Source organism: Phascolarctos cinereus, unplaced genomic scaffold (genome assembly GCF_003287225.1).
Source record: "Phascolarctos cinereus isolate Bilbo 61053 unplaced genomic scaffold, phaCin_HiC Scaffold_8;HRSCAF=390, whole genome shotgun sequence".
NCBI lineage: Eukaryota > Metazoa > Chordata > Mammalia > Diprotodontia > Phascolarctidae > Phascolarctos > Phascolarctos cinereus.
The window spans coordinates 26,490,108-26,504,310 of record NW_027556291.1 but is presented as its reverse complement, the minus strand read 5'-3'; the positions used below and the strand labels follow the sequence as shown (position 1 = coordinate 26,504,310).

Below are 14,203 nucleotides of genomic sequence, written 5' to 3'. Positions count from 1 at the left end.
TCTCGGCTGCCCCCGCCCCCCCCAGCCTCTTTCCGGAAGCCTGTCCCGCTGTGTTACCCTCCGGACACCCCCAGGCTCCGCTTGGCGACTTTTCCCGCCTCTAACGGCCAGCCGGCTCCCGGCCCCCCCTCCCCATTCTTATCTTTCATTGCCTCCACACTCTGCCACTCTATCGCTCCTTCCACATGCAGCCAGCCCGTCAACATTTATTAGGCTTTCACTGTGTGCTGACCCAAAATGAAACCGTCCCTGCCCCCCAAAGAGCTCACACTTTGCATGGGGTGGGGGGAGTGGAGAGGTGTATTCACTAATAAAAGACTAAATAAATATGGGGCACTTCGGGTCATGCCGAAGTCGAAGAAAGTTGAAGTGATTTGCCCGTGGTCTCCCAGCTAGCTACCCAGCTTAGGCAAGAGGCTAGATTTGAACCCAGCTCTTTTGATCGTACAACTTAACCACTTAGACCACACTGCATCTCTAAATCGGATTATTGTTTTTATTTGAAAATCAGTATCGTTCTCCTTGTGCACTATGGGGAGGTGGAATGGAAGACCTGGGTTTCGGTCCATCCTTAGATTCTCAGCTCTATAAACCCTGGACAAGTAAAAAACTTATCTATGCTACAGTTGCCTTAGCTGTAAAATGGAGATAATGATAGCACAAACCTCATAGGTTGTTGCAAGGATCAAATGAGATTATGGAAAACCTGAAACTGTTATCAACTAAGTGCTTTATGTAGCGAGTATGAGATGGTTGCTCTCTTCCAGAAGAGCCTGACAAGCTCAGATGAAGGAAAAAAAATGAGGTTGGATGAGATGACTTCATAAGATTCTTCCAGATCTAAATCTATGGTCCTATGATCCTAGACACAGAAAAGCAACAGCGTTCAATTCAACAGACATTGATTAAGCGCTGGAGATGCAAGGACAAAAAAGCTAGCACTCACTGCCTTCAAGGAGAATACATTCTGCTGGGAAAGGAGGGTTACACCATGGGCGAAAATGAGCAAATATAAATTAGGGGAAAACAGTGACAAGGGAGGGATCAGTTACTGTTTTTGGAAATTTGAGGAGGTAGAGATGCCAGAGTGGGGAGATCTGGGAAAGCCTCCCAGGGGAATAAGAACCTGGGAACCTGAGCTGGCAAAGGTTTCTGAAATAATTATGAAAGGCAAAGGTAAAGAGGGAATGCATTGCACACATGAGAAATAGCCCAAGGTCACACAGGTAGTCAATGACAGAACCTGAAATCAACCTTAGTCAAGTCACTAAGCATTTATTAAGTGCTTGCTGTGTGCCAGGCACTGTGCTAAGCACTAGGGATACAAAGAAAGGCAAAAACAATCTCTGCCCTCAAGGAGCTCCCAATCTAATAGGGGAAACTGAAGGTCCTCAGACTCCAAGTTCATGTCTCTTCCCACTTCACACTTCTTCATGTGTAAAAGAAAAGGATGGGCAGTGGACCTATGATATCTGTGGTATAAACAACTCCCAAATGAGGACACTCCCTTCCCAATGCAGGTCAGCGCCTTCTCTGCAACTTAGAGACTAGCTTAGAGAAGATCTTGGTGCCAAACCCAGTGACCCAACAACCAAACCAGATAAAAATGTCATTAGGAAATATTTAACAAATAAAAACAATAAGACACAGACAATTGTTAATATGTGGTCTTCAAAGTGTCTGCAGAGATCCTTCTGTAGAGTTTTGTGGCCCCTTTTCTATTTGAGTTGCCACCACTGGCCTAGAACACCAAGAGGTTTTTCCCAAGAAGTCTTGCCCAAGATCATAGAGCCAGAAGAAGGACTTGAACCTAGGCCTTTCTGGCTTCAAGGCCAGTTCTCTATCCACTGCACCACTACTACTACTGTGTGTAAGGCAGCATCTCCCTATAGCAAAAAAAAAAAATCTCAGACCTAACGAAAAATTTTCATCAGAGCTGAAATTTGTCCCTGATTTCTACTCCCTAGGCAGCATGTCCAGTGATTTTCTAATTAACAGAGAGGGGGAGGAGATAGGAGGGAGGGAAAGAGAGGGTAGGAGAGAGGGAGACGAGAAGGGAGAGGGGAAGGGAAACAAATAATCCCAGGTATCCTTTGGGCCAGACCAGCAGCATGCTTATAGGATGATTTTTTTTTTAACTCACTAGAGAGGTGGCTCCGTGGATAGAGCACCAGGCCCAGAGTCGGGAAGACCAGAGTTCCAATCTGGCCTCAGACACTTAGTAGTTGTGTGACCTGGGAAGTCACTTAGCCCTGTTTGCCTCAGTTTCCTCATCTGCAAAATGAACTGGAGAAGAAAATGACAAACCACTCAAGTATCTTTGCCCAGAAAACCCTAAATGGGATCATGAAGAGTCAGGCACAATGAGCCAGACTGAAAAGACTCAAGGAAAAGGTAAGAAAGTTAGCTTTGGTGTCAGGGACCCAGATTCTTCAATCCAGCTTTTCTGAAGCCAGAAGGAAGGCTCTTGTCAAAACACCAGTCACTTGGCTCTCTGAGTTTCCATTTCCTCATGCTTAAAATGCATTTAAACATGTATTAGGTACCTACTATATGCAGAGTGCTAAGCTAAGTGAGTTCCAAAGTTCAGATACGGTGCCAAACTCAGACCCAGCTTGTTACTTTCCACTATACAATACTTATTTCCCCATTTTCAGATACCAGAGAGCCAGGGATCTGAGACTGCAGCACTGGAGTAATGAGTCCCTTTCTTCTGAGAAGCTCAGAATCCTAGCATTAAGCCTTTCACTCCAGGGACTTCCTCTAGCTGTTGGCTGGGGCTCTTCCTCTTGTTGCTTATTAGTGGTGTGGTGAATAAAGTGCTAGACTTAGGGTCTGAAGAACATGAGTTCAAATCCCACTTCAGATGCTTACTATCTCTCAAGTTACTTAAATTCTCTGGGCCTCAGTTTCCTCATCTGTAAAATGAGGAGGTTAAACTCCGAGACCTTAAAGGCCCCTTCCAGCTGTAGATCTAGGACCCTAAAGTACCTCTCTGGGCTTTAGTTAACATATAGGGGGTGAGGATGGGGAGGGGAGCCTTCCATTCCTAACAATCTTTGGATCTGAGATTCTAGTGCATTGCCTTGCCTCTCAGCCCCAAAGTCCTTACTGGGCAATGATACAGGGCCAAAGGAAACTGACACTTTCTTCTATACTGAATCCCTTGCCTTTGCTGGATTTGGAGGGATAAAAAAGGGTAGGGGCACTTAGTACAATGGAAAGAATTCCAAATAAATGACGAGGAGGCCTCTATGGCTTATATTAAGCTGCCAGTATGGGCTCTTTGTGGAGTTGGAGGTCAAACGCTGCTTCTTTCCTTCTTTTCTCTCCTGGGCTGGAATGACAGAAAGTTCTTTCTGTCCCAAACTATCTCCACCTCCTAGCCTTTCACATCAAGTCCTCACCCCAGTACTGATAAAATACAAACTCCTCCCCTGGAATTTTAAACTCTTCACAATCCTACCTACCTGGCCCAGAGAGCAATCCCACCTCTTCTAGGCCTTGTATAATCACCTATAGGCTCCACATCATGAAGCAGGCCCAGGCCTCCCTCTCTACCCCACTCTCCAAATTGTTGTAACTTCCCCACCAACTTCCCCCCTTCCCCACTCCCCCCACACACACACACCCCAAGGAAAATATAAACCCGTTGAGGGCAAGGACTGTTTTGGTTTGGTCTCTAGGGCGTTAGCACACAGTGCTCTATGCAAAGTGGGCACCAAAAAATACTTGTTGATTTTGCCAAGTTCAAATCCTGATCCTTCCACTAATTTCTTTCCTGGCCATAACAGAGAGAAAAATTAATTGGATAGGCTGGTTAAGTCTTCTTCAGACTTAAAATCAGCCCATAGTGCTGCAACAAAAGCAATGTAAAATTATTTAATATGTTTTATATGATGTTGGTGATTTGAAAAGGCCTTGGTACCATAGAACTGTTACTACACAATTATCTCCAAAATAGGCGATCATAGACTATAGAGACAAAGGAGTTTAAGAATTCATCTAGTTCAATGACCTTGGGCAAGCCACTTCTTTCCAGGACTTGGTTTCCTCATCTGTAAAATGAGGACTTTGAATTAGATGATCTTGGCTTCCAGTTTCAAATCCTGTAACAGTATGGTACCATTCAAAGGAACAAGTCATCATTTGCAAATACTTCAGGAAGTGGAAGGCTAGGCACCCCTTATGCTTTATATGCAGCATCATTTTCCAGAATACTTGCTCACAATTCCCATTTTAATAATAATCTTTTGAGTCAAGTAGGAGAGGTATTATTATCCCCATCTTACAGACAGAGAAACTGAGGACCAGAGAGGCGAAGTGACTACCTGATGGTCACACAGACAGTCAGGAACAAACCCAGAGATAGTGCTCAACTCTCTTAACTCTTAATCCTCCTTCCCCCAGGCCCAGTTGCTTGAAGTCAGGTTCTTGGTTAAATTATCCATAGGTCTGTAGATTGCTGGTTGGGTCTAACCATCTGTATAGAGACGATACCTGAAATATCTAAGAGACTTCTGTGAAGCTTTTTGAGTCATTTAACTTTCCACTAAATGCCCCTCCCGGGTGAAATGGTAAATGTGGATTGCTATTCCCTGAAATAGAATGAATCTATTAACCATCAATCAATCAATAATCATTTATTAATCTCCTCCTATGTGCCAGCCACTGTGCTGGGTGCTGGGCATACAAAGACAAAGAATGAAACAATCTCTGCTCTCAAAGAGCTTCTATCATAACAGGGTTGACAGCATGTACCTATATAAGTATATATGGAATATACATATATAGAATAAATACAGGTAGGTACATACCAGATGGTCTAGGAGGAAACTAGCAATTAGGGGGAATCTTGTGAAAGATGGTGCTTGAGCTATGTCTTTTTTGTGTTTCTTTTGTTATATTCTGAATTTTAAAGACACTAAATAAAATAGGTGGTTTTCTATATTTAATAGAACAGGAGAAGATTGTATCTGAAATTGCAAGTCTCCATTATTTAGGGGTGATTAAGACTAGAACAAGAGTGATAGTGGTGTGAATAGAGAAGGGAACATATGTGAGAGATGCTAGGAAGGTAGAATCAATATAGGAATGGATTACTTATGTGTGGTGAGGCAAGTGAGAAGTCAGGATGACCTTGAGGGTGGCAGCCTGGGAGACTGGAACAGTTGTCAGCCTCACCAGAAATAAGGCAGTATGGAACAAGGGTGTAGCCATTCTGCAGGCCTGCCCTATCCTGATGCACTGCTGTGCTGGGAGGGGCCCTTCCAGATTTTGCCAGAGCTGGACAAGATATGGGCCTTCTCACCTCCAGGCAGGAAAATCTGGGTTTCTGAAAGACCTGTGGCAGCTTTTCTCCAGGCAAAGGAATCACCTGACTCCATGATAATGACAAACAAAAGACTCTGTAAATAGTGGCTGAAACCAAAGGATTTGTTTTAACCATCACGGAGAACAAGCATTTAAGCGCCTATGTAAGTGTGCTAAGAAAGGCAAAAACATGGTCTCAGCCTTCCTGGAGCTCAAGGCTAATGGGAGGGAAGGGAAGGGCAGGAAGACAGTATGAAAACTCTGTACATATATAAAAGATATATACAATGTAAATTCAAGGTGATGTCAGAGGGAAGGCAGTGGGGGGGGGGATTGGGAGGAGGAAAGTGGGGAGGGTTTGGGAAGAGTACCAGGAAAGACCTCCTGCAGAAGGTGGGATGTGAACTGAGTTTTGAAGGAAGCTCAGATCAAGGACAATTTGGAAGAAATCCTGCTATTGGACTTTCCATCCTCTTCAAACACTGAAGGATAGACATATCAATGTTTACATCCTTGTTCAGATCAGAGCCAGTTTGCAAATGGGTCCTCCTATGCAGATCTTTGAATAGGGTTGAGAATCCTACAGAACTCCTTGCTGGATTACAGACCTTAGAACTGGAAGGCACCTCAGAAACCATCTAGTCAAATCTCCTCATTTTGCAGATGAAGAAACTGAGGTCCAGTCAGCAGAAATGATTCACTCAAGATCACACAGAAAATGAGTGGTAGAGCCTATTTTTGTGCCCAGTCCAGTGCTTTTTGGCATAATTATCTAGGAAGTCCAGGGATATGCTGGAGCTTATTGTTAAATTTTCAGTGTGAGCGCTTACACCTCTGAAATCAGCAAGCCTTACAAAGGAGGGCTTGTTTTATTGTTTTGCTGATTGTCTAGACTTAAAAAAAAATGTTAATAATGCAGATTAAACGTGGAAGTGTGTCCTGAAGTTTTTTGCTTTTTTTTTTCCAGAGTGCCAGATGTTAAACAATTGCCAGCTCACCCCTGCTATGGTCTCTCTAAGAGATGCATGTCTTCTCAATCGTTTGGCAGGTGGGCTTAGAGTGAAGCAGTAAATATGCATAGCATAGGTCTTAGGACTGTCTTCCTATCTTCCTTCCGACTTTCTAGAGCTTGATGATTTCTTTTGCCTTAAGGGAAAACTGGGGTTGCCTGATAGGCACTGGGGTAGTGGGGAGCAGCAGGGTGTAATGGAAAGAGTCCTGGGCTTCCAGCCAAGGTAGCTGCCTGAATAGAGGCAGGCTGCCATCCCTACTCTAGCAAAAACCTGAAATTTGCACCAGACTGAATAATGCTCAGGAAATCCAATGAAAAATGACAGTAAATGACTTCTTTCACCCCAGTAGGTCACAGGAAATAAGAAAAGAAGCCTTCAGCAAAGACAGCACTGGAGTAGATAGAGAAGGAGGAAGTTGAAAAAAAGAGGAAGAGAAGGAGGAGGAGGAGGAGTTGGAAGAGAAGAAGAATCAGAAAAAGATCTAATATTTTTGTAGCACCTACTATGTGACAGGCATAGTATCTCAATTGATCCTCACAGCAACACTGGGAGGTAGGTGCTATTATTATTTCTATTTTACAGTTGGGGAAACTGAGGCAACCACAGGTGAAGTGACTTGCTCAGGGTCAAATAGCTAGTAAGTGTCTGAGATCACATTTGGACTCAGGTCTTCCTGATTACAGGCCTATCACTGTATCCAAGAGGGGGACCAGAGACACATTTAACCTGCTGGGCTCTTTGTCTGGGTGCAGCAAGAGGAGAGGGCTCCCCTGAGAAAGCCTAAAGGCAGTTGTAAACTCCCAGTGAGAAGGATCTTGGAAATTCCAGGGAAAAGCAATGTGACTGTGTGAGAGACCAGTGTGACCTAACCCTAACCCTCAGGGCTCCAAGATCCCTAGGACCCTGTCCTGAGCCACAAAAGAGGGACCTAAAGATCCAGCACTCTAGTAAAAATGGGAGATCTTGAGAGTAATGTTACAAAATGGAGAGAGTGAGGAGGCTGTGTCTGGCTTGAGCTCTTACAACCATTACAGTACATTGAGCTCCATGGAGACAGCACCGGGGCAAGTAAAAGCCGGATGGGCACTGGGCTACTCTGTGCCACACTGAGGGAAAGTACTCCAAAATGGGCAAAGGTGATCCTAAGAAGCCGAGAGGGAAAATGTCTTCATATGCCTTCTTCGTGCAAACTTGTGGGGAGGAACACAAGAAGAAGCACCCAGATGCTTCTGTGAACTTCTCAGAATTTTCTAAAAAATGCTCAGAAAGGTGGAAGACAATGTCTGCTAAAGAGAAAGGGAAATTTGAGGACATGGCAAAAGCCAAAAAGGTTCCTTATGACAGAGAAATGAAAACCTACATGCCACCTAAAGGAGAAACAAAAAAGAAGTTTAAGGATCCCAATGTACCGAAGAGGCCTCCTTTGGCATTCTTCTTATTCTGTTCTGAGTATTGTCCAAAAATCAAAGGGGAGCATCCTGGTGATGTGGCAAAAAAAATTGGGAGATATGCGGAATAATACTGCTTCAGATGACAACCTCATGAAAAGAAGGCAGCTAAGCTGAAGGAAAAATATGAAAAGGATATTGCCAAATACCAGGCTAAAGGAAAACCTGATGTTGGTAAAAAGGGAGGAGTTGTCAAGGCTGAGAAGAGCAAGAAAAAGAAGGAGGAGGAAGATGAAGAATACAAGGAGGAAAATGATGATGACGATGAATAAGTTGGTTCTAGAGCAATTTTTTTCTTGTCTATAAAGCATTTAACCCCCCTGTACACAACTCACTCCTTTTAAAGAAAAAAAAATTGAAATGTAAGGCTGTGTAAGATTTGTTTTTAAACTGTACAGTGTGTTTTTTTGTATAGTTAACACACTACCGAATGTGTCTTTAGATAGCCCTCTCCTTTAGTGGTATTTTCAATAGCCATTAACCTTGCCTGGTACAGTATAGGGGTTGTAAATTGGCATGGAAATTTAAAGCAGGTTCTTGTTGGTGCACAGCACAAATTAGTATATATGGGGATGTAGTTCATTTTCATCTTCAGCTGTCTTTGATGCAGCATATGAAATAATTGCTGTTCTGTTAACTGAATACCACTCTGTAATTGCAAAAAAAAAAAGTTGCAGCTGTTTTGTTGACATTCTGAATGCTTCTAAGTAAATACAATTTTTTTTTATTAGTATTGTTGTCCTTTTCATAGGTGCCCTTAAATCATAACTTTTCTTTTTCAGGGGAAGCTCGTGTTTGCTTTTGTATGCCCATTTGGGATCACATGAATTATTACAGTTTTCACTTTTTCATATAGTTAGCCGATAAAAAGCTTTGATCTACACACCCTGCATAATTGTAATGGGGTAATAAAAGTTGTATAGAAACAATTTTCTTCCATAACTGGAAATCAAAAGTTACCAGTTAATAAACTCAAATTTCATATAGTACAGTATTCTATCAGATTACATTTACCAAGTGGAGAATATAGAAATTTGCAGCATGGAACTATTTGAGTGAAATGTACTAAAACTCTGTCCTTGAAGAATCAGTAGAAGGGTATATTCTAATCTTTATGTGGGGAATATACATTCATAATTTCATTACTGTGTAACTGAAGTTATGTTTTGATTCCCATCCTTCAGAAGAGCTGAGAATGTACCCCAAAAGCGTGAGTTGAAAATATAAGACTGCCATCATTAATCTTTGGCAGCAGACTTACTGAAGGCTAAGTAGGCTTATAGTATGAAGAGCTGGCAGTAAATGGCCCCTTGGGAAACTTAAAATTCTATATGGTACCATTTATGACTATGTACATCTAGATTTGATTTGTTAGTTGAAGATAAAATTATAAAGGTCTCAGTTAATAAACTGAGACATGATCTTCACATTATGGTTTATATTAAAATTGTAATATTTGACCCTATATAAATAAAATAGGCCTTGATGGGAAATACACTTAAAATTTGGCATTAAGGTAAAATGTAGACCAAGTGTCTGATTTGATCAAAACTTTTTTCCCTTCCAAAACCAAAGCTAACAATGTATTCATTAAAACTGACCATTTATATGTTTACCTGCTTACCATTTGGGGGGACAATTTGGCAATGTTGTGGTTTTGAAATTATGGTTCTCTTAAGTGCCAGTGTTTTAAAATAGCATTCTTGTAATTTTACATGCTTTTGTGATGGAGTACTGTTTTGTTATACAATTTTGACTTTCAGATTCTAATTTCAGTTTTGCATTTGTTTATGTATAATTCCTGGATGATACTAATAAACTAATAATTGCAGAGGTTTTAAAAAAATGAAAGATCTTAGGTAACATTACTATGAGCCAAAGATCTAGGCTTACAACCAAGTTTAGCTTACTTTGAAAAATTGATTATCATCCTACAGCCAAAAAAAATATGAACCTGTAATGGAACAGAAGAATTTCAAGCATTTCTGATGAGGAGGAACTGAGGAGGAACTTTGAAATGCAAACACAAACTTCCAGAGAAACCTAGAAAGATAAATTTTTTGAGTAACTGGAAGTGGCTGGAGGACGTTGTATCTGTCATTCTAACGGGGGAAAAGAAACGAGTATCCCTTTAGAAACTCAGTGTCCAGGGTAGAGCCAAGATGGCAGAGTAAAAGCAGTGACTTGCTTGAGCTCTCCCCCAAACCCCTCCAAATACTTATAAAAAATGACTCTAGGAAATTGAGAGGATGCCCATCAACTGGAGAATGGCTGAACAAGTTGTGGTATATGAATGTAATGGAATACTATTGTGCTATAAGAAATGATGAGCAGGCTGACTTCAGAAGAACCTGGAAAGACTTGTATGGTCTGATGCTGAATGAAGTGAGCAGAACCAGGAGAACATTATACACAGTAACAGCCATGTTGTGTAATGACTAATATTGATAAACTTAACCCTTCTCAGAATTACAAGGATCTAAGACATCTCCAAAGGCCTCGTGATGGAAAATGCTATCCACAAAGAAGGAAAAACTATGGAGTTTGAATGCAGATCGAAGCATACTATTTGCTATTTTTTTTCTTCTGTTGTGTTTTGTTTCCTCTTTCTGGTGGTTCCTCCTATTGGTTCTAATTCTTACTTACAACATGACTAATGTGAAAATATGTTTAATAGGAATGTATATGTATAGCCTGTATCAGATTGAGCACTGTCTTGGGGAGGGAGGTGGGGAGGCAGGGGATGAAAAATTTAAAACTCAAAAGCTTATGGAAGTGATTGTTGGTAATTCAAAATAAATTAATTTTAAAAAATGACTCTAAACAAATTCTAGAGCAGCAGAACCCACAAAAAGACAGAGTGAAACAAATTTCCAGCCCAAGGCAACTTGGATGGTTGATGGGAAAGGTCTGTTGCACAGGGCTGAGAGAGGAGCATGGTTCAGCATGGACATCAGAGACAAAGACCGGGCCTGAGAGAACCTGGAGTAGGCATCAGGCGACTGAATCACTAGCAGCTGTGGTGGTTTCCAGACTGCTCAACCCACAGATTCCAAAGAATTAGAAGGTCAGTAGGAAAGGTCTGTTTGACCTGGATGAGAGAGGAATGTGGCCGGGCCCCAACCCCATGGTGGCAGAGGCAGCCACTGCTTCTGGAGCTCTAGGCTCACAGATAGTGGGGAGATTGAGCAGCTGATCAGAGGGGGATTGCAGGGATTTCATTGCTGGTGCTGAGGCAGGATTCTCTTGCTTTGCCCGGGCATGGATCTGGGTCCCAGGCCTGGGTGGTGGTCCTGCGGTGAGGAGGAGCACTGGTGTGGGGGAGCTTGTGGAAGCAGTGAAAAGGGAATCTTCCTCACAGTTTCAAGGAAGAAAAGAGTGCTTGTGGTCACTCATAGACCAGAGCACAGGCCAGGAAAGGAGTAAACACTTCATACCACCTTTGATCATAGCACTGAAAATTTACAGGTTTCTAGAAGTATCTCTGAAAACAGCTGAACAAAACCCCTGAAACTTGGGGCAGTACACCTTCCACACTGGAAGCAGAGCCCTACCTTAACAAAGAGTTAAAAAGTCAAGTACTTGGGGCAGCTAGGTGGCTCAGTAGATAGAGCACCAGACCTGAAGTCAGGAGGACCTGAGTTCAAATCCGGCCTCAGACCAAACACTTGACACTTACTAGCTGTGTGACCCTGGGCAAGTCACTTAACCCCAATTGCCAAAAAAAAAAAAGTCAAGTAATTGGCTGGGAACATGAGCAAACAGCTTTAAAAAATTCAGACTATAGAATCTTACTTACTTTGGTGATGAAGATCAAAACATACAACCAGAAGAAGACAACAAAGTCAAAACTCCTACATCCAAAGCCTCCAAGAAAAATATGAATTGTCCCAGGCCTGGAAGAGCTCAAAAGGATTTTGAAAGTCAAGTAAGAGAAGTAGAAGAAAAATTTAGCAGAGAAATGAGAGTGATGCAAGAAATTCATGAAAAACAAGTCAAAGCTTGCTAAAGGAGACCCAAAAAAATACTGAAGAAAATAACACCTTAAAAAATAGCCTAACCCAAATGGCAAAAGAGGTCCAAAAAGCCAATGAGGAGAAGAATGCCTAAAAAGAAATTGGCCAAATGGAAAAGGAAGTCCAAAAGACTTACTGAGAAAATACTTCCTTAAAAATTAGAATGAGCAATTGGAAGTAGTGACTTTATGAGAAATCAAGACACTTATAAACAAATCCAAAGAATGAAAAATTAGAAACAATGTGAAATATCTCATTGGAAAAACAACTGACCTGGAAAATAGATCCAGGAGAGAGAATTTAAAAATTATTGGACTATCTGAAAGCCATGATCAAAAAAAGAGCCTAGACATCATCTTTCAAGAAATTATCAAGGAAAACTGCCCTGATATATAGAACCAGAGGGCAAAATAGAAATTGAAAGAATCCACCATCTCTCCTGAAAGAGATCCCCAAAGGAAAACTCCTAGGAATATTATAGCCAAATTCCAGAGTTCCCAGGTCAAGGAGAAAATATTACAAGCTGCCAGAAGGAAACAATTCAAGTACTGTGGAAACACAATCAGGATAACACAAGATTTAGCAGCTTCTACATTAAAGGACCGCAGGGCATGGAATATAATATTCTGGAGGGCAAAGGAGATAGGATTACAACCAAGAATCACCTACCGCAGAGTAAATCCTTCAGGGGAAAAAATGGTCATTCAGTGAAATAGAGGACTTTCAAGCATTCTTGATGAAAAGACCAGAGCTGAATAGAAAATTTGACTTTCAAATACAGGACTCACAGTGGAACATGAAGAGGTAAACAGGAAAGAGAAATCATAAGAGACTTATTAAGATTGAACTGTTTACATTCCTGCATGGAAAGATGATATTTATAACTCATGAGACCTTTGTCAGTATTAGGGTAGTTGGAGGAAAAAAATTATATGTATGTATATGTAGATAGATAGATAGAGGGCACAGGGTGAGTTGAAGATTAAGGGGTCATATCTGGAGAATAAAATTAAGGGATGAGAGAGGATTATACTCGGAGAAGAAGAAAGGGAGAGGTAGAATGGGGTAAATCTCACAAAAAAACAGAAAAGAAAAGTCTCTTACAGTGGAGGGAAGCAGGGGAAGGTGAGAGGGAATGAGTGAATCTTATTCTCATAGGATTTGGCTTAAGGAGGAATAAATACACATTCAATTGGGTATGGAAATCTGTCTTACCCTACAGGAAAATAGGGGGAAAGGGGACAAGAGAGCAGGGGATGATAGAGAGGAGGGCAGATTGGGAAAGGGGTAATCAGAAGTAAATACTTCTGAGGAGGGGTCAAAAGAAAGAGAATAAATGGGAGGGCAGGATAGGATTAAGGGAAATAGAGTTAGTTTTTCACAACATGTCTACTATGGAATGTTTTGCATAACTGCACATGTACAACCTATATTGACTTGCTTGCCTTTTCAATGAGGGTGGGTGGGGAGGGAGGAAGAGAGAAAATTTGAAACCTGAAGTTTTAAAAACATATGTTTAAAAAAAAGTGTTTTCACATGCTACTGGGAAATAAGAAATACAGGAAATGGGGCACAGAAGTCTATCCTGCCCTACAGGAAAATAGAAGGGGAAAGGGATAAGAGAAGGGGAGAGAGATAGAAGAGAGGGCAGACTAGGGGAAGGGATATTCAGAATGCATGCCATCTTGGGGTGGGGGGAGGGGGAAGATGGGGTGAAAATTTGGAACTCAAAAACTTGTGGAAGTGAATGTTGAAAACTAAAAATAAATAAATTTATATTTATTTTCAAGAAATTATCAAGGAAAACTTCCCTGATATTCTAGAACCAGAGGGTAAAATAGAAATTGAAAGAATCCACCAATCACCTCCTAAAAGAGATGCCCAAAGGAAAAGTCTTAGGAATATTATAACCAAATTCCAGAGTTCCCAGGTCAAGGAGAGAATATTGCAAGCAGCCAGAAAGAAACAATTCAAGTATTGTAAAACACAATCAGGATAACACAAGATTTACATTAATGGACCAGAGGGCTTGGAATATGATATTCTGGAGGTCAAAGGAACTAGGATTAAAACCAAGAATCACCTACCCAGAAAAACTGAGTAAAATCTTTCAGGGGAAAAAATGGATATTCAATGAAATAGAGGACTTTCAAGCATTCTTGATGAAAAGACCAGAGCTGAATAGAAAATTTGACTTTCAAATACAAGACTCAAGAGAAGCATGAAAAGGTAAACAGGAAAGAGAAATCATAAGGGACTTATTAAAGTTGAACTGTTTACGTTCCTACATGAAAAGATGACATTTGTAACTAATGAGACCTTTCTCAGTAGTAGGGTAGTTGGAGGAAATATATGTATGTATTTATATATATATATATATATATATATATATATATATATATATATATATATA

General features: G+C 41.1%; 1 protein-coding gene across 1 annotated transcript; it reads left to right on the top strand.

Moving 5' to 3' along the window:
* The first annotated feature begins 7,026 nt into the window (after window positions 1–7,026).
* LOC110193006 (high mobility group protein B1-like) lies at window positions 7,027–7,945 on the top strand. The gene has a single exon (XM_078147795.1). It carries the CDS (start codon window positions 7,453–7,455, stop codon window positions 7,843–7,845), a length of 393 nt encoding a protein of 130 aa, XP_078003921.1. The 5' UTR covers window positions 7,027–7,452; the 3' UTR covers window positions 7,846–7,945.
* The last annotated feature ends 6,258 nt before the right edge of the window (window positions 7,946–14,203 follow it).